Raw genomic sequence first — 24,843 nt, forward strand, 5'->3', positions numbered from 1 at the left:
CAGGTTAAGCACACTTGGCGCAAAGCACAAGGACTGGCATAAGGATCCTGGTCATTTCACAGGTGGTGAACCAGGTCTGCAAGTGTCTATCTCTCATCCTCTCTGACTTCCCTTCTCCTCTCCATTTCTCTCTGTCCTATTCAACAACAGTGACATCGATAACAACAATAATAATATAATAACCACAACAAGGTTAAAAACAACAATGGCAACAAATGGGGGAAAAAATAGCCTCTGGGACCAGTGGATTCACACAGGTGATTTTGGTTTCCCAGCAATAACCCTGGAAGCAAAAAAAAAAAAAAAAAATCCTCTCTATGTTGACAATAGAGAAAATGACAAAATTGTGGAAATAATTTTTATTTAAGGGCTGTTGGAATGTCTAGTACTCAGGAGGACGTGTATGTGCTGACGCTCAGAAGCTTTAAAAGTAATATGCAAACATCACATTCAAATGCAATTCTTCATATCGTCCCAAAAGTCTTGTATGTAAACATGCTAAAGTATTTGTCAGTTGTCTAATATATTTGGTCCAAATGATGTTGGTAGTGAAAACAGATGCCAGAGTCGTTATTAATTAGATTCAAATAAATATAGTTGATCCAGTTCCCTCCCAGGCAATGCAGGGCTTGTTAAAATTTGTATCGTAGCATATGCCTTTTGTAATTGTTTATCACTGCATTGAGGAAATGTTGATTTGCAGAATTATTGTCACTGGGGCACAATTCCACATCTCCCCAAGGTAAATGTGTACACACTTCACTTTCCAACTGAAATGTTTGTTTTATGAGAAATCAGAGGATTTCTCTCCTCATGTGTGGCACTAGGCATCAAATTTGAAGCTTGAAGCCTCATTCATTCCAAGCATGTGTTCTACCTACTGAGTCATTTCAAGACTGATAGGAAGGGGATTTTGAATAGTGAGAAGTAGAAACTAAAGAGAGCACTCGAGAAACAGTGGTAGCTTGGAAAATATTTTTATAGCTACCACAGAAATGAATTTGTCCACAATAAAGTTTTACTGGTCTCAAATGAAATAAGAAAATAAATGTTATAGTGAATGTTTTTCCTTATTAGATGAACTATAGTCAATGTAAAAACTGTTTATTCTCTACTAAGATTTTGTTCTTTAATTATCTTGTGTAAAAATGCTCTGTCATTTGTGAACCAATTATGGTAGCTGATAGTGGCATTTATTTGACTTAAATGCTACTGTTTGGCCAAATAATGTTGACAATATTTTAATCATGTTGCTCACCCAAAATTTAAAATTTAGGTGCTACTGAGCTAAATTGCAAAGTTTCTCTGTGTTGATTATTGAGTAGATTTACCAGCTAAAGGCTGGGTACTTTATATCCACAATCCCAAAAGAATGCTGCAATGAAGCTAGCTTAAATTGACTTTAAACACCAAATTGGGTTCTTACAATACACAATAAATATTTATTGAATACATAAATAATGTATTATAGAGTTTCCACAAGACGTAAAAAGACAAAATAAATTTGAAAGTCAGATTCTGGATTTTCAGTGAGTGTTATTTGTAAGAAAAAGAAAAAGGAAGCTAGAGTAACTAAAGTCAGTTTCTCTAAGGTAACTTACTTTTTTCCCTAGTGATTTATCTTTTTCTGCTGAATCACTTCATTTTGTACTGTGTTTATGTTCAAGTTTCTTTGTGTGCATATTATAAGAATGATAGGCACTTTAGGTAAAAAAAAAAAAACTTAAATGAAAATTGTTATTTATATCAATTTTCTCTTCAAATTTCTTATTCCAGTTTATAGTAGTACTACTTACCTTGGGCAACCAGAACAAAATAGTCTAGAGAAACTAGTTATAATGACAAATGTTTGTTTCTTTTCATTTTGAAGGCTGCCAGCATGGTCATTTTCAAGGACTCTTTTTCTGACTTGATTTTCTGCTGTGTCATTATATGACGGAAAGCAAATAATGGCGAATTCTTAGTAACTCCTCTTTTATAAGGGCTCTGATCACATCAAGAGTACTCTACCCTCATCACTTCAAATAAACTTAATTATCTTCCAAAGGCTCTGTCTCCAGATACTATCACATTGGAAGTTAGGGAAACAACAATAAATGTCCAGCTAGTCTACATTTTTAAAAAATAGTTGAGCCACTGTGTTTCTTAGCTCTATGATTTGGATATTTCTCATATTTTTTCCAATCCTGTTTGCCAGGGGCTGGCCCTGGCCACAGTTATTAAAGTCCCTGAAGATAATAAAAGAGGAAGAAAAGGCCATTTCCTGATGTCACTAAAGTGAGTTTTGTGGCCAAAGAGATGTTTATTTCCATTATAAATAAAATATGGCAGGTATCTTTCTAACCTTCTTCTGGTGATGATGCCATACTTATCTGAACCTTTGAATTTTTTAAAAAGGAATTATTTACTTAACTCTTTCAATATTTAGATGTTGAAGTATGTTTCTTAATATTGTGCTGCCTTTTATTTCTGTTTGAACACTATTACAAACAACTTCTGTTTGTCCAGATTTACAGTCAGGCTAATCAAATTCTGTGTTCTGGGGTTGGCATAATAACTATTCAGACAGGCTTCTTTCTGAAAATATGACAGCCATGAATGCTTATAATCCATAAAACATGAGAAATTCAATACTACATGTGTGTTTTTTCTCAATTTCGGCTCAGATGAATGATCAGAAAAGCTGTATTTTTTCACAGGGTTTTTAAAGTGGTATTTTAAAAAGATTTTTAAACCCACTGTCAGAAAAGAGGAAGGTCTGTAGTGGCTACTAGTATTGACCTTGTTACTATGGAAACGCCTCTTTAGTGACTGTGTTTTAAAAATAAAACACACAATTCAATTTCCTTTTCCATAACTCATAGGGCCATAAATTCTGCTTTCTGATATGATTTCAAATATCTTACAGTCCAATGACTTTCAGCTCTTTTTGGAATTAATGTTCAGTTTTATTGTATTTTCTAACCTTTTGTGCTTTCTAAACACTGAGGTGGGAAGGCAATTTAATTGCTTTCCATAAAGTGTGCTAGCATAACACAGCTTTGTTTTTTTCCATTTTTTTCAGACTAAAATCAGTTATTAATGCTGTGAAACTCTTGATTCTGTGGCTCATTAGTATTCAGTTCTTTACATTGTGAATAGAAATGACAATACACAGTCCATATGTGTAACTATGTTTTCTTCTTCTGTCATCTCTGTTACAGCATTTCAATCAGTAGTGTGAAATTCCAAACATATTTCCAAAAATTGTGTTATCCAATCTGACCCTAATTTTTTTTAATGCTGTATCTGAAGAGGACCAAGAAGAAATTTTACAAGGATGAGTAAAGATAAAGATAGAAAGAATGGTATATATTTGAAAAAGGGATGGTTAATTGTATCAAGTATGAATTACTTCAGTTTTATGTATAAATTATTGCTCTTTTTCATTGCAAATGACAGCCACTACAGAGCACTAACCAATTGAAACACAAATGTTTGACTTACATAATATAATATTCAAGACTAGTTATTTGAGTAGATGTAGTTGCATTTAGAGATCAAACATATCTCTCCCTTTCTCTCTTCTCTCTTTTGACTTTGCTTCCTGTTTTAGCATGAATTACAAACTTTCCCCCCTCATTGAGACAATATGGCAGTAATGGTCCCAGCCTACATCTATCCAAATCCTGTTCATAAAAAAAAAGAGAGCATTCTCTTTTAGGTGACATCCAACTTACTTTCCAGAAATAGTGTCCTATTCCTATTATTGTGATTACATTAGCATTCAGTAATAGGCTCTAATGAGGACCTGTGATGATCCCAAACCCTTTCATCACGGCTTTAAGTCGTTTGTTTAGAATGCATGCCTATCATTTATGTTATGTATTATTTCAACATAAAAAAAAACAACAACATATGGACTGAGAGTCTGGGAAAGGGTGGCCCTAAAGGAAATCAAGGCAATGATGCCAGGAGAAGAGGGAGGGAGTAGCCATTTTATAGTACAAGTTATACATTCTCTTTGGGTGACAGGCTACTGGGAGTATTGAAGGATTCCAGCAAATGAGTTTAATGGAAGCTAGGCTAGAGAGAATTAAGATATATGTCAGTGATGAGGAAATAAGTTTGGCAAATCTTTCCCTATCTTTTCATTATTTAAGAACATTGGTGAATGAATACAACAATGGCTTGAGGGATTAAGATCTCAAAAAAAAAAGATACTACAGCCTCTCTCCCCCAGACCAACCCCTGAAGACAGTACCATATTGTTTTAATTAATTTAGCTTTAAGGACTAAGTAACCAACATTCTGAGGAAATGAAGCAATAAAAAGTATTGAGAAAATAAAAAAAAATATGTACAAACATCCCCCATGAAATATAACTCCCAAACCTCTTTCCACGCTAGCAAAATCTACTAATTCTTTTGTTTAAATACCATTTGATTGCAAGTTATACAACACTTTTGAGCCAGTAGTATGTTTTGTCAGGCAGACTGTCTATATGAAACAACAACAGAGAACTGTTGTTGCTGGAAACCTATATGAAGATGGGAAAAATACTTCCAAGACAGAATATTTTCTGAGATTGGTCTAGTCACTGCAAGTACTAATGGGACTGGAGAAGTTTAGGATTATAGAAAATTGAACATACAAATGTGGGGAAAAAATGGCAGCCTATATAAGACTGGAAGAACTACAGTGGTTATCTATGAAAGTGGGGAGAAAGACACAGATCTTTGGTGATGGGACTGGTGAAAAAAAAAAAAAAAGACTACTATAAACCATTACTCATAAAGTTCTAAAGTGACGAGGAGAGTTTTGGCTGCTCAATGGTAAAAATCAAGTCAACATCAGTAATTTTTATTTTACTTTTAAAATATTTTTATTTATTGTTGGACAGAGACAGAAATTGGCAGGAAGGGTAGAAAGGGAGAGAGGCAGATAGACATCTTCACCACTTGTGAAGCTTTCCCCCTGCAGGTGGGAACCAGGAGCTTAAACCTGCATCCTTAAGCACCTTGATGTGATATGTTGGCTTACCCAGGCATGCCACTGTCTGGCCCCCACATCAGTTATTTTTATAAATGGTTGCTTTAGCATAGTTTCCACCTGCCTTTGTTTCTGTTTAGAAGTCAGAACAGTCTCTTCTTCTTCTAGCTTTTGCCCTTCTTCCGTAGCCAGTTAATGGCTTTGAAAGTGACTGGGATCCATGTGGATTCAGTCGACTAGGAAGGATCGTCAGTTTCCCCAATGAATGGGTACTCACGGGATGCACCACAGGAAGGTCGATCCAAGAACAGTCTCTGATATAGATTAACAATCACTAGAGTTATTTCAGTAAAGTATTTCACTGTGTAACTAATGCTAGTCACTCTTCTAGATGCTGGGATGATGATGAAGACAATACAGTCCTTTATTTCTGATTTTTGTTGTTTATCCATGGAGGAATAGATAGATGAAAGAACATCACAATGTGACAGTTGATAACAGTTATGAGCAAGTGCTATGGCAACAGAGAAAAAAAGTAACCTTTGTTTCTTTAAAGTTATTAACCAGAATTATAGCAGCAGAAGGTCTGAGGGGAAAATAGTACATTTGTATTTAATATTTTGATATGTTGAATTTGAGTAACCCTTGGAGTAAAAGAGGAAGAAAAAGTCATAGTGTTTTGAATATGCAAGTCTGGAGTTTAGGGAGTCTGGTATAGACAAGATTGTACAAGAATAGCGCTTAAAGTGAAAGGTGGAGGACCCAGCTGGTGCACCTGGTTGAGTGCACATGTTGCCATGACCTGGGTTCAAGCACTTGGTCCCCACCTGCAGGAGGGAAACCTCATGATCAGTGAAACAGTGATGCAGGTGTCTCTCTCTTTCTCTATCTCCTCGTTCATTTTCAATTTCTCTGTGTCTCTACCTAAGAAAGTAAATAAAGTGAAAGGAGGTAGAACCAAGAGTAATGGATGGAAAATAATCATCTGGAGATTACATCTAAATTATTTCTATTTTGATACTAACTTGCGTTATCATTTATTTCTGAGATAGCGTAACACCCATAAATCAAACAGGTTCCTTTACAATAAAAAGTGAAATCCTGCCCATATGCATCTATTTTCTGCTCTTTTAATAACAATCCACAATGATACTTAACACTAATTTTTTAAAGTTTACTGAAGGGTACCAGGCAGTGGTGTACCTGGTAAAGCACACACACTATAGTACACAAGGACCCGGGTTCAAGCCCCTGGTCCCCATCTATGGGAGGAAAGCTTCGTAAGTGTTGAAGTAAAGCTGCAGGTCTCTCTCCCTCTCCTCTCAGTTTCTCTCTGTCTCTATCCAGTAATAAATAAATACGATAAAATGAAATAATTTACTGAACAACTGTAACTAAAATGGGAGAAAAAAAAACATAGTTGTCTCAGTTGGCAAAGGGAAGTATTTGCAATGTATGGTGCCCAACGGAGCAAACTTTTTCCAGTGATTCACATAAAAAAAATACTTTGGCAAAAATACTGAGTCTTATGTTAATTTTGAGTGAAATTTACTCCACATAAAGTTTATCTTTTAAAAGTATTAATTTTGATTTTTAACATAATTCCAAAACAGTATTTTCCTGAACAATTGTATATGTCCATGTCAGCTACAACTGCCACAGAGTCAGGGGAAAAGGGAGCTGGAAGTGAGAAAGTGGCAGAAAAATGTCAGCTGACAGCCAAGCTGGGGAAGTGGGCAGATCTGTGGATATCGTTAATAGCTTGTGGTATGACAGGAAATGTGCAGTCTTTTGTTTGTGTGCCAGTCAGAGCTCTTAACTCTCAGATCTGTCTGGTTGACAAGGTTAACATGTAAGGCTCTCAATGAAAATGCAGGCTCTGCTGAGGTTGTGTGATCTGGAAGGTGTTTGTGTTTAACAGGAAAGAGTGTGGGCAGGTACCTCAGTGAGCTGTGATGTTTAATCTTCCTGAACTGAGGTTTGATGTTCTAGAGATCAGAAGCAATCTCCCTGATGTCTTGTCTTCCTAAACCCATGAAGACTGGAGATATATTTGGTAGGACTTGCTTCTTATAACATTGCTGTTTATTATTACTACTTAGCAGTTGTAGACATAATGAAGGGTTTGACTTTCAAAATAGAATGAAGTGCTGAATCCAAGGATTAAACTGAGATAGTTTCTTGAAATTAATTTAACTCCATAGAACTTCCTCATGCCCTTTCCCTTACCCATAATACAAGACATTCTAAAACTATATGAATAAACATTTTTATGGATTTTTTTCAGCATAAGGAAACAACCATTCCCTTGAAAGGGTTTGCTATATGAAGGCTGCAGATTGCTATTAAGTCAGTCTCTATTTTTGCTCCTATTAAAATGTAGTAAAACACTTGAAAGTAATATTCCTCAAATTATTTGTTTCTTATAGTCAGCCTCCATTGTTTTGCCATGACCTGTCTGAAGATTTGTAATACATTGAAAGGGTCCAGCTTCTTACCAATATATTTTTAATTGAATATATTCTTTCTCAAAAGAATTCATTTACATATTTTTCTGCAAACTAAAATATTATAAATCACTGACTGACAATGAAACAGAACAGTCTCCTTCCAAATCCTCATATTGCAAATATATCATTTGATATTTACATTTTTACCTGTAGGAAATATTCTTGTTACTGCTCTTTCTGGGTCCTCATTTTTGTCTTGTCATGTAGGAGATGAGCATTTATCTCTTTCACATTATTTTTCCTATTCTACTATATACAACATACTTTTATTTTCTTTCTTTCTTTACCAACAGGGTCTTTTGCTGGGACTTCATGCCTGTACAATTCCACCAAACTCCAAACACCACAGGTTTTTTTTTTCTTTTTCCTATTTAGATGGAAGGTGAAAGACAGAGAGAAAAGGGAGGACACCATAATACCACTCCACTGCCTCTGAAGCTTCCATTTGCATATTGTTTCAGGTGGCGGAAAGGGGTGTTTGAACTCAAGTCCTTATGCATGGTAAAGTATATTCTATATCCAATGAACGATCTCCTGGCCCCCAACTTTCAAAATTAAAAATGTTATTATTTCTCCTCCAGTCATACTAAATAACGTAATTTCTAAAATTAGATGAAATTCTCAAGATTGGTTTTGAGAATACAAGTTTCTTTGATACTTGCTTCTGGGTTTTTTTGACCATGTTCAGCTTAATGTTGAGTTTAGCCTTTTTATGGAGCTTAGAAGAAAAAGGAAAACAAACAAAACAAAACAAAACTAAGTGTCCTAACTTCTTGAGGGTGAATAGTTCCTGAGGTTCTTTGATTCATTTTATTTCTAGTGTTCTAGGAGTTAAGGGCATGACATTTTAACCTATGGATGTGGTACTTATTAGATTTATGAGAAGGTTTAGGGGACTTTTCGAAATGGAGAGTCTTATCTCTTGGTGGACTGTCATGGCAACTGTAAACCAACATGGCAGAGGTAGAAGTGCTTCTATGACTGTATTTTAACGTGACAGGGGAATGAAGGTAAATAAAGTACTGGAATTAATTTTCCAGTGGAGAGTCAGATGGATACTTTGTAATAATATTGACAAAAGAGGGACCTTCAAATTCACCCCTATTTCTCATAGTTGGATGGATGGATCTCATAGTTTGCTAACTAGTCAAACTACAACTTGCCAAAACACAATGCTTGCAACCCTAGTTTCTGCCTATTATTTATGCATTTAGTCAAAGTTGCTATGTTTTCGGTCTGATTACATCAGGAGAGACTGATTTTTTTTCCCATTAAACACATACATGTGGATATATGTAATAATGTAGATTAGCCAGTGCTTATAAAAGAAGAATTCAAAAAAAAAAATCCAATAGCAGACCTAAAGATTTAAAGATCATTTTTTGGGGGTTTGAATGAAAAGAGAAAAAAGAAAAAACTTATCCACATGGTGTCATCCCAGTGACTGTGTTATCATCTGTGAGACAAGTCAGCAGAGGTCTCTATCTAGCTTTAGCCCCACTAAATTTATCTCTTTATAACAGTGGAGTGTGCACTTTTCAAAGCATCAGAAACATTTCAAGAAGACTAAAAATTGGGGGCTAGAAATTCCCATTACTCAAGACTACCTTTAGTTGCTTTCCTATAAGCAACTACAAGAGAGAGCTTGAAACACACACACACACCAAAAAACTTATAAGACAGTTGATAATTATGTGCGCTCTTTCCTTCAATTCAAGACGACAGCTTTTTTTCAGCTGAAACTCTAACTTCCCTAATCAAGTATGGCAGCCTCTCTCAATAGGAAGGAAAAACTAAGTATTCAAGAAGTGAACTTAAATTTTAAAATGGGTAGAAATTTGAATAGAACTATAAAAGTAAATTGGTGAAATGAACTTAAGTGTCACTCAACTTATATTTGACCAATGTCAACAGTAGAATACAAGCATATTCTTTTGTGATATTTCTCTGAAGTGAAATACAAAAGGAAGACATTTTATCTGTGCAACACTGACGAAAAGAAATTTGTTCTATAATTGAAAATTCACATAACAAAAAATAATAAAAAATAACCCTGATCATTTTCCTACATATGTATATGCAGATAGCTTAAAAATGTAAAAGGTTAATTTACACTTGATAAAATTTCAAGTGATTATTCTGAGTGATCTAGTGATTAAGTAATCAGGGAATTTGCCTCTCCATCCATTTTAGATGTCAAATATCCTAAGGTTTAATAAGTGCCCTCTTTTTTTATGGGAGTATTTAATTATCTTCTAATTGGTAGTAGCATCTACTATACTGAGGCAAAATTTATTATTATCACCGCAGTTGAGCTTCAGCTTAGCTGGGGAGACTGATGGCTAAGATAAGAAAGATAATAATAAATGCTGGAGCTAGATGAACAACTCCAAATCCTGCTGAGATTGTGTAAATAATGGTGCAGTTGGAAGTGGCTCCAGTTTGGTAGACCTGATTATGCAGAAAGTTGATGTATGAGATAGTAAAGTGAGTATTTCCTATGAATATCAAAGCCTAAATGAACAACTTCATCTGTTTCATCATCGACTGAATGGCTACTTGTTTAGTTATGTTTGTACATATTGCTGAGATTAATCACTTTTTAACTTCAAGTAATTATCTTGCCTTCCACAGGTTTCCTTCATCCTCTAGAAGAATATGAATATCATGATGATGATTGTGTTTTTTATCTTGCATGTCCTTTCTCCCAAATTGTTTATTGTTTTGTTTTGTTTACTTAATCTTTTTTATTTTTAAAAATTAAAAAATATATATTATCTTTATTTATTTATTGGATAGAGACGGCCAGAAATCAAGAGGGAAGCGGGTGATAGAGAGAGAAAAAGAAACACCTGCAGTCCTGCTTCACCACTTGAAAAGCTTTTCTTTTGCAGGTGGGGACCAAAGGCTTGAACCTGGTTCCCTGCGCATAGTAACGTGTGTGCTCAGCGTGCACATTGTAGCATGTGCTCAACCAAATGTGTCACCACCTAGCCCCATTTTTCATATATATATATACTTTTTTTTTTTACAGGAGCTCCACACAGCTCTAGCTTATTATGGGGCTGTTGGCAATTGAACCTATGATTTCAGAACCTCAGATATGCAGGTCTTTTTGCTTAACCTTTAAGCTATCTCCCTAGCCTACTCTTGCTGTTTTTTTTTTTTTACTATTGCTATTTTAATGATAACATAAGGAATGTGAGAAGAATTATCATTTAACATTGTTTACTCTATTCCACACTCATTCATTCATTTTCACACTAAACACTTCTAGTGAATATATGAAATAAAGTTAACTGAGATCACTGTTATTAAAAAAAGTCATTCCAAAGCCAGTCAGTTATTTTGTGATGAAAATTTCACAAAGAAAATACATTTATTGGTACTTTTAACCACAGTTTAATCTATAGTTAACAAATAATCACATTAAATGAAAGAGGCAGGCAGGACCCAAAGATGATAGTAAAAAAGCAAAAACAAAACTGTAATTCACCAGTAACATTAACTCCGAAGACACCACTGACCACAGCTGCAACATTTCAGAGTTTTGTGGACTTCACAGGAAAACTAGACACACTCCAATAATCCACTTTGCTTTAGTTCCTTAGGGAAATGAACTTCAATAGTAGCAGCAAAAGAACTTTAAAAAGGAAGGAGGGAGGGAGGAGAGAAAAGAGGGAGAAAATTGAAGAGTAGTCCTTATTTTGCATTTTCTTTTCTTTTTTTTTTTTTTGAACTTTATTTTTTACTTAATAGAACAGAAAGAAATTGAGAGGGAGAGGAAGACAGAGAAAGAGAGAGACAAAGAGATGCCTAAAGCACTGCTTCACAGATTGTGAACTTTTCCCTCTGCAGGTGCAGCTCCCTATTTTGCATTTTCTTCAGAAGAAAACTCACCTTCTACTGGGGAGACAACATAAAGGCTAAGCAAAGTGAATTGCCTGCCTGCAGCTCCAAGGGTCCAGGTTCAATCATCTGCACCATCATAAACCACAGTTGAACAGTGCCATGGTGTGTGTGTGTGTGTGTGTGTGTGTGTGTGTGTGTGTGTGTGTGTGTTGAATTAAATGTAAATTTTTTTCCTTCTTAAAAATTTATTTATTGGGTAAAAACAGAGAAATTGAGAGGGAATGGGGAGGTAGGGAGAGACAGAGACACCTGCAGCACTACTTCAATGTTTGTGAAGCTTTCTCTCTGTAGGTAGGACTAGGGTCTTGAACCTATGACCTTGTGATAGCATGTGTATTCAACCAGGTGCACCACCACCTGGCCCCTGCAAAAGTGTTTTTAACATCATTTTATTGGAGAAATAATGGCTTACTGGATAGTTGTGTTTTTGTTTCTTTGTTTTCTTACCTTCCCTCCCCCTTCCCCCCCCCATTCCTTTCCTTTCTATTCTGTTTGTTGTTGTTGTTTGCTTGTTTGTTTTTCCCTCAGCAATGCTTAGCTCTGGTTTATGGTGGTACAGGAGATGGAAGCTGTAACTTCTGAGTCTCAGGCATGAAAGCTTTTTGCATCATCATTGTGCTATTTTCCTGGCGTTTAAAATGTTTTTGATGGATTTAATGAGTTTCTCTAATTACTAGGGATATTTTAAAACTTTGTAACATATTTTAAGCCTTTTCTGTCCATTAACCATCATCTAATGCTCATTAGAATATCTTTTTTTGTATTGATTTGCAGGTCTATTTAATGTACATTAGATATAACTTTCTTGAATATATATGCTGGAGAAGTACCATCTCCATTTGCCTTTCATTATTTTTTAAATTATTTTTATTTTTTATTGTGGAAATTAATGGCCTATAGTAAATACAGTTGCTGGTACATGTATAAAATATTCTCATATTTTTGTGAAATTCTTTATCCTCCAGCCTAGGTCCTCCTCCATCATAAATGCACCAAGACCTAAAAGCTCCCCACCCCACCCCCAGTCCAATTTTACTTTGCATTTCCCATTTCTGTTATTATTTCTCAGCTTCTGTCCATGAGTGAGATCATCCCATATCCATCCTTTTCTTTCTGGCTTACCTCATTTAACATGATACCTTCAAGTTCCATCCAAGTTGAGGTGAAGAAGGTGAGTTCATCATTCTTAATAAATGAATATGTGTGTATAGGCCACAATTTTCTCAGCCACTCATCTGTTGTTGGAAACCTAGATTGCTTCAATATTTTGACTACTAAAAATTGTGCTGCTATAGTCATAAGTATACACTTATCTTTCTGGATAGGTTTTGTTCCTTAGGATATTCCCACAGGAGAACAATTGCATGGTCATAATAGAGTAGGTCCATTTCTAGGCTTCTGAGAGTTCTCCAGACTGTTCTCCACAGGGGTTGGACCAATGCAGAAGGGTTTCTTTACCCCCAACAACTTCTCCTGAATTTATTATTACAGTTGTTTTTGATATATGACATTCTCACAGAGGTGAAATGGTATCTCATTGTTTTTATTTGCATTTATCTGACAGTCAGTGACTTGGAGCATTTTTCTATTTGTCTGTTGGCCTTTTGGATTTCTTCTTTGGTGAATATTTTGTTCATATTCTTTCCTCATTTTAGGGTTTTTTTGTTGTTTTGCTGAGTTTGGTGAATTCTTTTTATATTGTGGTTATTAACCTTTTGTCTGATGTATGACATGTAATGATCTCTGGCTCTGTGAGGAGTCTGTTTGGGTTTCTTGTGCAGAAGCTTTTTAATTTTTAACTGGTGTAGTTCTACAGGTTTATTTTTGCTTTAGTCTTCCTTGCAAATCGATCTGTATCATAGAATATGCCTATAAAATTTGTATTAAAAAAGAGTGCTGCCAATATTTCCCTCTAGGCATTTGATAGTTTCTGGTCTAACATTCACATCCTTGATCCACTTACTTGGCATTTATTTTTGTGTTTGGTGACATGTAATGGTTTAGTTTCACTCTTCTTCATAAACATGTTTCATAACCCCAGTTTCCCAACACCATTTGTTGAAGAGATTCTTCTTTTTCCATTTAATAGTTTTGGCCTTCTTGTTGAAAATTATACGTCAGACCAAACCTGGAAGCAACCCAAGTGTCCAACAACAGATGAGTGATTAAGTAAATTGTGGTATATATACACAGTGGAATACTACTCAGCTATAGGGAGAGACAGGCTGGGAGTATGGATCAACCTATCAGTGTCCATGGTCAGCGGGGAAGCAATTACAGAAGCCACACCTTCCACTTTCTGCACCCCATAATGACCCTGGGTTCATACTCTCAGAGGGATAAAGAATAGGAAAGCTATCAGGGGAGGAGATGGGATAAGGAGTTCTGATGGTGGGAATTGTGTGGAGTTGTACCCTTCTTATCCTATGGTTTTTGTCATTATTTTCTTTTTATAAATAAAATTTAAATAAATTAGTTGCCCCAGAAGCAAAAAAAAAAAAAAGGTGAATTCACCTTCTTTGCCTCATTTTGAATGGAGCTAGGAGGAGTCATGTTAAGTGAGAGAAGTCAGAAAAAGAAGGATGAATGTGGGATAATCTCACTCATAGACAGAAGTTGAAAAATAAAAATTAAAGGCAAAACACAAAGCAGAACTTAGACTGGAGTCGGTGTACTGCACCAAAGTAAAAGACTCTGGGTTGGGGGAAGGATTCAGCTCCTGGACCATGATGACAGAGCAGGACCTAGTGGGGCTGAATTATTATGTGGAAAACTGAGAAATGTTATGCATGTGCAAACTGTAGTATTTTACTGTCACCTATAAACCATTAATCCCCCAATAAGGAAATAAAAAAGAAAGAAAATTAGATGTCTATAGGTGTGAGTGGATAATTTCTGGGCTTTCAAATCTATTTCATTGGTCATTGTGTCTGTATTTGTTCTAGTACCTGGAAATCTTAATTACAATAGTCCCCTAATATAGTTTAAGACTTTAGAGCATGCTTTCAGTTCTGTTCTTTTTCTCAAGATTGTTTTGGTGGTTCTAGGTATTTTATGGCTCCAGATAAACATTTGTAGCTTTGGTTCTATTCTCTTAAAAAAACAATCTCGGTGGGACTATGATGGAGATTGCAATGAAATTTGTATGTGGCTTTGGGTAGTATATCATTTTGATGATGTTAATTCTGCCAATCCATGAACAAGGGATATCTTTCTATTTCTCTGTATCTTTTTCTATTTCCTTGAATAGTGACTCATCATTTTCAGTGTGCAATTCTTTCACCTCTCTTGTTAAGCTTGTTCCTAGATATTTTATTGTTTTTGCTGCTATAGTGAATGGGACTGATTTTTGGATCTCATTTTCTTCTGACTTAGTGTTCACATGAAGAAACACTATGGACTTTTTATGTTAATTTTGTAGCCTGACACCTTACTATATTGCCTGAAAATATATATGTGAATGATCTGCAAATAGTGGTAGTTTGAGTCCTTCTCTTCCAGTCTCTATCCCTTTAATTCTTTGCTCTTGCTTGATTGCTATGCCAAGAATTTCCAACTCTATGTTGAATAGTATTGGTGACAGTGGGCATCCCTCTCTAGTATTTACTTTATTACATTTGAGAGAGAGAGAGAGAGATTCACACCATGGTGCTGTTATGTAGCTGAGGCTTGCTCATAGTAAGACATGCTTTTTTGGGTGAACTCACTGGGTGGTCCCTACTTTTCACTTTTAAAATAAATTATTATTTATTATTTTTTATTTATACTAACAAATTTAGAGAGGAGGAGATAGAATGGGATAGAGAGAGACATTTGCAGCACTACTCTGCCACTCATGAAGCTTTCCCCCTGCAGGCAGGGACTGGGGTTTGAAACCTGTGCCTTTGTTTATGATAATGTGTACACTCAGCTTTGTGCGCCACCACCCAGCTTCACCTACTTTTCACTTTTGAATTTGTCACTTACTATAGGTTTTGGTGGATAATTTATCGAGTTAAATGCATGTTCTTTTATGAATAACTGGTTTAACATATTTGTCAAAATACATCATGATTATAGTTTTCCTACATATTTTCAAATGGTCATAAGCTGTTTATTCTCACTGATTTATTAATGTGAATTACTTTAGTGGATTTGTCTGCTATTGAACCATGCTTTTTTTTTTTATTTATAAAAAGGAAACACTGACAAAAACCATAGGATGAGAGGTACAATGCCACACAATTCCCAGCACCAGAACTCTGTATCCCATTCCCTCCTCTGATAGCTTTCCTATTCTTTATCCCTCTGGGAGTATGGACCCAGGGTCATTATGGGGTGCAGAAGGTGGAAGGTCTGGCTTCTGTAATAGCTTCCCCACTGAACATGGGAGTTGAGGGTCGATCCATACTCCCAGCCTGTCTCTCTTATTCTTTATTGGGGCAGGGCTCTGGGGAAGCAGGGCTACAGGACACATTGGTGGTGTCCTCTTCCCATGCAATTCCGGTTGGCATTATGGTAGCATCAGGAACCTGGTGGCTGAAAAAAGAGTTAATATATAAAGCCAAATTATTGACTAACTGTTAACCTAAAGACTGGAATATTGCAGATAGAGATTTGGGGTCTCCATTTTGAAAATAGCTAGTATATTTTAGTTATATTCCAAAGAGCCCATAACTATGCTATTTTTTTCCTGAACCTGACATCTGCTATGCAGGTGGACCCAAGTTATTATCTGGGGAGATGTTATGGCTGGAAAAGGAACAGAAAGCTAGATCAGGGAAGAGGGTAGCTCCCAAATATGGGAAAGGTATATAAATATTGTTGACTGTAAACTCCATTGATTTGATCTGGGGCCCATATTCAGCTTAGGAGCCTATGTAACCTCTGCATCCCTGTAGGTCTGAACTCGCATTCTGTGGTCAGGAGTAGGAACATTCCAAGCTGCCCCAATTTCTGGACCCATCTTCCTCAGATGGTAGGTAGAATATGTTATCCAGCCTCCCTTCTCTACCATTGTTGATCCACATTGAGGACAGGGTCCTATGGGGGCCCACAAAGGGGTCCATTTTGTTGTTCCTGATAGAGTTGACCAGTGACAATGGAGAGAGAGATCTATTCTAGGTCTAGGCCCATCATGTCTGTGTGGGAATATCAGGACTCCCCGACTAGAGCCCCAGATGATGGGCTGGCCTGATAGTGACTAAAGAGTCATCCTTAAAGTATGCCAGTCTCTTGCCCTTATTCAGCTTTTGTAGTCCTTACCTTAATAAGGTTAGCTTTGGAGTGACTGAGGGAAGTATAATATGAAGCAGGTGAGGAGGGTATCTAGTTCTAAATAGAAACTATTTCATTAGGAACTTTATGGTTTATTTTTAGGTCTTTCTACTTGTTTGCTTCATTTATTGACTCACTGCAGACTACTGTGCACATTTGCTTTCATATTTTGACCTAATTTACAGATACATATGTACATATATCCTACCTCATGGGATTTGGTCTATATCTAGATTTGGGGACTTTGTTAGGAATTGAACCACCTGAAATGGAATTAGAGATTCTTGGAAGACTCTTCTTAGTCATGACTTTTCCCTACACATTGTTGATTGCATTTGATAATATTTCATGTTCTATTTCAGCTTCTACAGTCAGAACAATTTATTACTTTATTTTTTTCATCTACATTAGGCATTAAGGTTTCAGAAAACTCATAAAATGTGTCAAGGAACTTTTTCTCTTTTCATGAAACCAGTCATATTTCAAATCCAATCAAATTCAATTGATTTATATTAAAGATGAGAAGCCTATAGTGAATGTCTTTTACTCTAAATGTGAACACACTTTTTCCTATCAGTAACATCTTTTGCTTGTTTAGCATTTTCTATCTTGTAAACTCAACATCATTAATGTGAAAATCCAAAATTATCTCTAGATACTGCTTCACATTTCATCTTATCTAAGCATATTCTCAAGAAACCATATGGATTAGGAGAATATGATGAGTTTAAATGGAATTAGAAATATAAAAGAATAAAACTCCTACCTTTCCATTATTTATATAAGAAATAAATATCTGAAACCACCACAACCCTAAGTAAACACATCTGAAAGATAAATACCTTCAACTTTCTACAATTGTTACTGCTGTGTTATATAAATAATTGTTCAGACCTGTGGACAAATATTCATTATTCCCCATTATCACTGGAATTTGAAAGGTATGTGGTAATCATGTAGTAAGAGTAGTGGAGGCAGCAGGTGGCAGCAGCTTCCACTAAACATACACACACACACACCACACACACACACACAAACACACACACACACACACACACACTCACTCAGCAAGCCCTGTGACAGCCAGGCCTCCCTTTGTGTATCTAACTGCTCGTTTCAAATGTGGAAAGAAATGATTTGGTGTGTAATTTTAACAAAATAAGAGGGACTTATGTATCTTCTTATCGAAAGTATACCTAATTTTATAGTGTTTTTATGTTTCCTAGGACTTTTCTTTCTGTTCCACTTTTTTTATCTTCATGGTTTCATCTGGACTCCTTCAAGCCTTTGTGTTTCAGCACAGTTGGCTATGCCTTTTCACTTTTAATACCTCTTATTAAATGATAGTAGTGACTATTGCTACACATACTGGGATTACTAGTGGCCACTTATTGAACACTTAGTATATACAATAGAAACTGTACATATTCTATTTTCTTTACACACTCACTCAGTGAATTATGTGCCAAGGTTATTATTCTCATTTTACAGCACAAGTAAAATACTTGAGGGTGGAGAGATAGCACTGTGGTTATGCAAATGACTTTTAAGCCCAAGACTCCAAGGTTCCTGGTTCAGTCCCCAGAATCACCATAAACCAGAGTTTAGTAGTCTCTGGTAAGACAAAGCAAAGCAAAAACAAAAGAACAAACCAAACAAACAAACAAACAAAAATACCACTTGAATAACTTGCTTAAGATCACATAACTAGGGGGTCGGGTGGTGGCGCAGTGGATTAAGCGCACGTGGTGCAAAGTGCAAGGACCAGGTAAGGATCCCGGTTCGAGCCCCTGGCTCCCCACCTGCAGGGGAAGCAGGTCTGCAGGTGTCTGTCTTTCTCTCCCCCTCTCTGTCTTCCCCTCCTCTCTCCATTTCTCTCTGTCCTATCCAACAACGAACAACATCAACAATGGCAATAATAATAACCACAACGAGGCTACAACAACAAGGGCAACAAAAGGGGGAAAAAATGGCCTCCAGGAGTGGTGGATTCATGGTGCAGGCATCGAGCCCAGCAATAACCCTGGAGGAAAAAAGAAGAAAAAAAAAGATCACATAACTAGTAATTATATGAGCTGAAAGATCAGTGTATGTTGCCGGCGGGGGGGGGGTGGGGTGGGTATCTATATTTAGGGATACAGTGATCAGGATAGAAACCAATTTCCACCAATAAGCAAACTGGCAAAATATTTGAATTCTGAGAGGAAACAGGTTTCTTCAAGCTGTGCAGACTGCATATATTTCTAAAGCCTCAGTGCACTGAGAAATATATCTCAAGATGGGAATTTGAAGCCTATGACAATTTTGTATAGAAAAGATACATAAGTAGACAAACCAAGGAGATGATCTCAACTTACTCGTCTACTAACCATGAAAGACTGACAGGTTATGTCAACACCACCATTTAGTTTTCTTAGTGTTCTAAGCTGTGATAATTATACTTAGCTGCTATTATAAAGGCTGAGATAACATAGGGTAGTTTGCTAAATCCATTCTCAACAATATGTATTTGTGTCCATTTTCCTGGATAACCTGTGGTATTAACTATGAAATTCCCTCAGATATGATGAATTATGGGAGAACGGGTGAGAAGGAAATATGGGCAGTATTGATTAACTGATGAACATTACTGCTTCAGTAACATTATACTTCTCATATGTTGAGTACATGACAAATTTTTGTTGTTACGTTGTTGATTAAATAATGACACAACTTTAAGTAGTCAGTGGATTTTTTGGTGGTTTTTTTTTTTTTTTTTTTTTTTTTGCTGGTGCTTGGTGCCTTTACCATGAATCCACTGCTCCTGGAGGCTTTTTCTTTCCTCCCTTTTGTTTTTGCCCTTATTGTTTTATTGTTTCTGTAGCTGTTATTGTTGTTGTTATTGATGTTATTGGATAGGACAGAGAGAAATGGAAAGAGGAGGGGAAGACGGGAGGGGGGGAAGATAGACACCTGCAGACCTGCTTCACTGCTGTGAAGCAACGCCCCCCCACACTCCCACAGGTGGGGAGCCAGGGGCTTGAACCGGGATTCTTACACCGATCCTTGTGCTTCGCACCATGTGCACTTAACCTGCTGCACTACCGCCCAACCTCTGGTAATCTTTATTACTGATCATTTAACAGTGATTACAAAGTAATAAGCTTCAGAGGTATAGTTTCACGTGTGTGTGTGTGTACGTGTGTGCGTGTGCGTGTGTGTGTGTAAAACACTACCACCACCACTAAAGTCCTGCGTTCTTCCTCTGATAGTCATTATATTTTTCTAAGTCTAAGAAACAGTTTGGTCACTATTATTTGGCTTTTTTGTTTGTTTTGTTTTTTAGCAAATTCATTTGCTTTATCTGTTCCACTTATGAGCAAAGTCATCCATTAGTTGTAATTTACTTTTCATTTCCACCAATGAGTATTTTAAATGTATAAAAATAGAATCAACGTTTTGACATGAAGTTTAGAGGACTGGAATTAAAAGATAACATTTATATTCTAAAGAAGTTTATAAGGTTAATGGGATCCCTTATTCTGGTATTTTATTACTTCTGATCTATATACAGTTTACATTGTGGCACCATTTTTTGCTCTCTGATATACTTGCACTCACTTGTGTATAATCATTTATAAAACTAGCTGATTTCTCTTCTAGACCAAAAACAGAAGATGCTTGGGTAATTGCAAAACCCAGTGCTATACAGGCTATTGGAGTTATGTCATTTGGTGAGTACAGGGCTTCCAAGGCCCTTTCTCAATATGATGTCTTTTTCATATTTATGTCTAGAGAATAAGTGTCTTAAGTTTTATGTTTTCTATTAGCAGCATGTGATCTAGTATGCCAACATAAAATTAGGTTCAGACTTATCTGACATTCCACTGAAATATGCTCCATACTAGTCCAAGTTTCTTTTTTGTGCAGAAAACTCAAAAGAGTCAACTTATCCTTAAATTGAAAACCTGTCATGTATTGTGGACTTCTTCAAAACTTGGCAAACAATTTGTAGTGAATTAGTTGGAAGTCTTAAGCTGTTCTGTCATATCTCATGAAGTGAAAACATGATGGTGGTTAGATTTCCCTTAAAATTGGAAAGGTCGTTAAGAAATAGAAAATGTGAGAGAAAGTTGGATGGACATGGATTAACAGGAAGAGAACATACAGGCCTAATGTAGGCAAAAATCCCTTATTCCTAGAGCTGTTCGATTATTATTGTAATATCTAGCAAACTAGAATATTTTAACTTCAGTTCATTAGTATTCCAAGGTAACATACATATCTGTTTGCTTGCTTTAATGATGCTTTTTTTAATTGCAGCATTTATTTGCCACCATAACTGCTTTCTAATTTACGGTTCTCTGAAGGAGCCCACAGTGACTAGGTGGTCCCACATCATTCATGTGTCCACCTTCATTTCTGTATTCATCAGTATTCTCTTTGCTACATGTGGATACTTGACATTTACTGGCGTTACTCAAGGTAAAATGAAAAATTCCATCCATTCCTATGTTAATATTCATGTGTAACTGATGGCATTGCTTCTCATTCTAGATAGTTCTACCCAGTGCTCTACTTCAAAGTATATTTTCCACCCAGTCTCTATTCTTACTTCCAGTCTTTCTGCTGTTTCTGTCTTGTTGATTGTTTATTTTTTAAACTGCAAAACTGTGGCTGGAGAGATAGTGAAACAGTAGAGTACAGACAGGACTTGCATGCCTGAGGCTCTTGGTTCAGTCCCCAACATGTGCCAGAGTTGAATGGTACTTTGGGGTCTATCTCCCTCTCTCTTTTTTTTTTATCTCATAATAAATAGATCTTAAAAGAAGCAAAACTTATTTCTGTAATCTTTTTGCTTCCCTTCTGTGCTTTCAGTTGGAAGAACATGAATTCTGCTTCCCTCTCTGCCATTCCAATAGAACATGACTTTTAGAGATACCACTATCCTTCCATTCTTCCAGGCTAATAATCATTTTACTGGTTCTGATTCTCTTGACCCTCTCTGAAACATTTATTAGTTATGATCCTTTTTTCTTTCCTCCAGTGGAAGAATGAGTACTACCATATTTTCATTCATTCTGTTGATGCTTTTTCTCTTTCATCTGTACATCTCCTCCCTCCTGCTCCTCTCCAGTCCCTGCTCTCATTAACTGGATTGGTCAAGTTGCCTTTTTTCTCACCAACTTTTTGGGATATGTCCATCATTTACCTCTAATTCAGACCTTTCTATTTTCATTTTTAGATTCTTTCTTTCCTGGAGGGCATTTCTACTTAGTTGTCCCATTCTGGCTTTATATAGAGAATATAAACTCAACAAAACTAGCCATTCTCTCCACCATCTCAAATCACCTACCCCTGCCTCACAGTCCCACACAGAACATACTGCTCTTTTCATCCAATAACCCAGCTCCAACTCCTAAGTGTTCCATTCTGTCTTTAGCTCTTACACTCAGACATCCTTTTTGTACAGTATGAAGGGTATTCTGACAGCCTACTAAATGCTGTAATTCATATACTTCACAGTTTTGCAGGTTTTTTAATCTCACTTTTCCTTAAAAAAAAAAAAAAAAAAAACAGCCTCATGAAAGTAAAGAATAACTTGTCTTGCCCAGGTTAAAAAATATGGACAAGTGAAGTCACTTGCCTAAGCTCTCCGGTGAAAAGCCAGGAACAACTCTTTTCACTTCTTGTTAAGTTTCCTTTTTCTATTCTATCGTGCTGCCTAACCCCTTAAAGTGATTTGTGGTATGATCCATGAGAAGCTGTTTCTTAGCCACTAGAACCTCTTAGATTAATTTTTCAGGTGGTATTGAGGTACTGTAGAATTTTTTGAATGTTGTTTCTATTCATTTATTTATTTATTGGTACAGACAGAAATCAAGAGGGAATCAGGAGCTGGAGAGAGATAAAGAGAGACACCTGCAGTACTGCTTCACCACTCGTGAAGCTTTTCCTCTGCAGGTAAGGGCTGGGAACTTGAAGCAGGGTCCTCACACACTGTAATGTGTGTGCCACCACACAGTCCCTGGAATATTGTTTCAAATAGATGCTACAAGTGACTATGATTGTAGGCAAAGATTTCTTAGGAGCAGGGAGCCGGTGGCGGTGGCATACCTGGTTATGTGCACATAGCACTAAGTGGTGCTAGGACCCGCTCAAGGATCTGGGTTTGAGCCCTGGGCTTCCCACCTGTGGGGAAGGTGGGAGACCAACAGTGGTGAAGGAGGTCTGCAGGTGTTCATCTTTCTCCCTCTGTATTTCCCCTTCCTGTCTCCATTTCTCACTGTCCTACTCAATAAAATAGGGGGAGAGCGAGAAAGAGATTTTTAGGAGCTAAGAGATGCTTCAAAATGAGTGATCAGCAGAATTCCATTGCCATCAAAACTAAAAATACACTTATGTTCTGTTGGAGTATGGTAGAAAACTGACTTTGAAAGTCATGATAAAAATGGAGTTTCATAACATTGCCTTGTGTCACTATTGATACATAGTTTGCCAAGACTAAATGGCTTGTAGTCACTGGCTTATACAAAAGCTTGACTTTTAATTGCTTTGTCAGTAAAACATAAACCATTTCCTTAGTGGTCACTGCTACCTTCTGTTCTTATCAGTCAGTGGTAACTGCTCATAGATACAATTAAATTTTATATAATATTGCTGGCAACTTGGTTTTGGTGTATTTGTGTGTTTCCTTAGCTAAAATTTCCCCTAAATACACTTAAACTAAAGATGGGATAAGGCTGGTGTTTCTTCAGGCCATTTTTACCTCAGGAGAATCTAGTCTTATTTGTGAAAAACTCTGCTTCTTTTTCTTTCCCTTAGATAAAGTCCAGCTTTTGAGAGTAAGAACTCTAAATTGTTCTGGACATTCTCCCAGTGAATTGCGAAAATGTGCATGGACTATTTTGGGGGGAGGTTAATGAGCCTGGAGATTCACTACTTTTTTCTCAGAGTACTAGAACCATTCCAACCTTGAAGAAGGTCTTTGCTTTGTGGGTTAATTTCCTTCTGCCCCAATGGGACATGCACATGTAATATACATTTGTTGTAGTTAGTGGAAGAGAGGAGGTAAGGATCACTCAAGTAAGTCTTGGGAGAAGGGAGGTTCTTTAGATTTTTTTTTTTTTTTTTTAGTGAGAAAAAGTATAGAACTATTGTTCTGTTCTTTAACAGTTTTCTATAGTATTCAGGCTAATTAAACAATGTGAATATAATTTTTAATGTAAACATACTATATTTAGGAAACAAACAGGCCTAAATATTCTTTGTTACTGCACTGGGAGACTTTTCTTTGGTTACGAGGCATCTGTGCCAAGTACAATCTCAGGATTTCTTCATAGGCTTTTAAGAAAATACAGTCTCTAAATATAAACGGATTTCAGGGAAGATGTTGTCAATCATTTAATTTGGAAGCAATTAAATGCAATGCTCTTCCTCAGAAACACATAGTTTTGAATCAATGTCTTTATACTTGGATTCATGCCTTGAAAGATAATTTGTGCTTGGAATTTCTTACTGTGGCCTGAGTTGGTGATTAAACTCTATAGCATGATATGCAGGAAACTCAGCTCCCCAGATGTACTGGTCTACTCTTCCTTTCAGGATTGTCCTTGATCTAAAAATAGCATTTCAAAGGGAAATTTATTTTAACAGGCTTTAAAAAAATATATAATGAAGTCATTTACTTAGCAGAAACAAAGACCAGAAACAAGCTAACAAAGCCAGTGCACAAGAATTCAGGGAGTTGATTCTGATATAAGAAGACAATGGGAAAAATATTTTTCAGAAGTTCCTATCAGAAGTTTAAGGCATATCTTCCAAAACTAACAGTAAAAATAAGAGAAAAGCTGTTATCAGTGAATTAATCTTCAAGTGCAACATGCACTAGCTTTAAAGTCAGTCGGTAATTACATAGTTATTGAATATAAAAATATACTAGGCAATCTGTTCTATGATATTTAAATGAAGTGTATATAGTTTCACTAAAGTAGAACATATTTACTATCTCACTTATAATCTCAAATACTTGGTATTTATTAAGTCTATTTTGTATGATTTTTCTAGGAGACTTATTTGAAAATTATTGCAGAAATGATGACCTGGTAACATTTGGGAGGTTTTGTTATGGAGTCACTGTAATTTTGACATATCCAATTGAATGCTTTGTGACTAGAGAGGTAAGCACATTCCTTCCTGACACTTTACCTAGGTG

General features: G+C 36.3%; 1 protein-coding gene across 1 annotated transcript in view; it reads left to right on the forward strand.

Annotated features, from left to right (window-relative positions):
- Nucleotides 1-24,843, forward strand: part of SLC38A11 (solute carrier family 38 member 11) — a 58,639-nt gene that overhangs the window by 15,843 nt on the left and 17,953 nt on the right. Inside the window, exons 8-10 of the mRNA XM_060178266.1 lie at nt 20,292-20,362; nt 20,952-21,113; nt 24,696-24,808. Coding sequence (XP_060034249.1) covers nt 20,292-20,362; nt 20,952-21,113; nt 24,696-24,808 — 346 coding nt within the window. The remainder of the gene's footprint in view (nt 1-20,291; nt 20,363-20,951; nt 21,114-24,695; nt 24,809-24,843) is intronic.

This window comes from Erinaceus europaeus, chromosome 18 (assembly GCF_950295315.1).
Source record: "Erinaceus europaeus chromosome 18, mEriEur2.1, whole genome shotgun sequence".
NCBI classification, from domain to species: Eukaryota; Metazoa; Chordata; class Mammalia; order Eulipotyphla; family Erinaceidae; genus Erinaceus; species Erinaceus europaeus.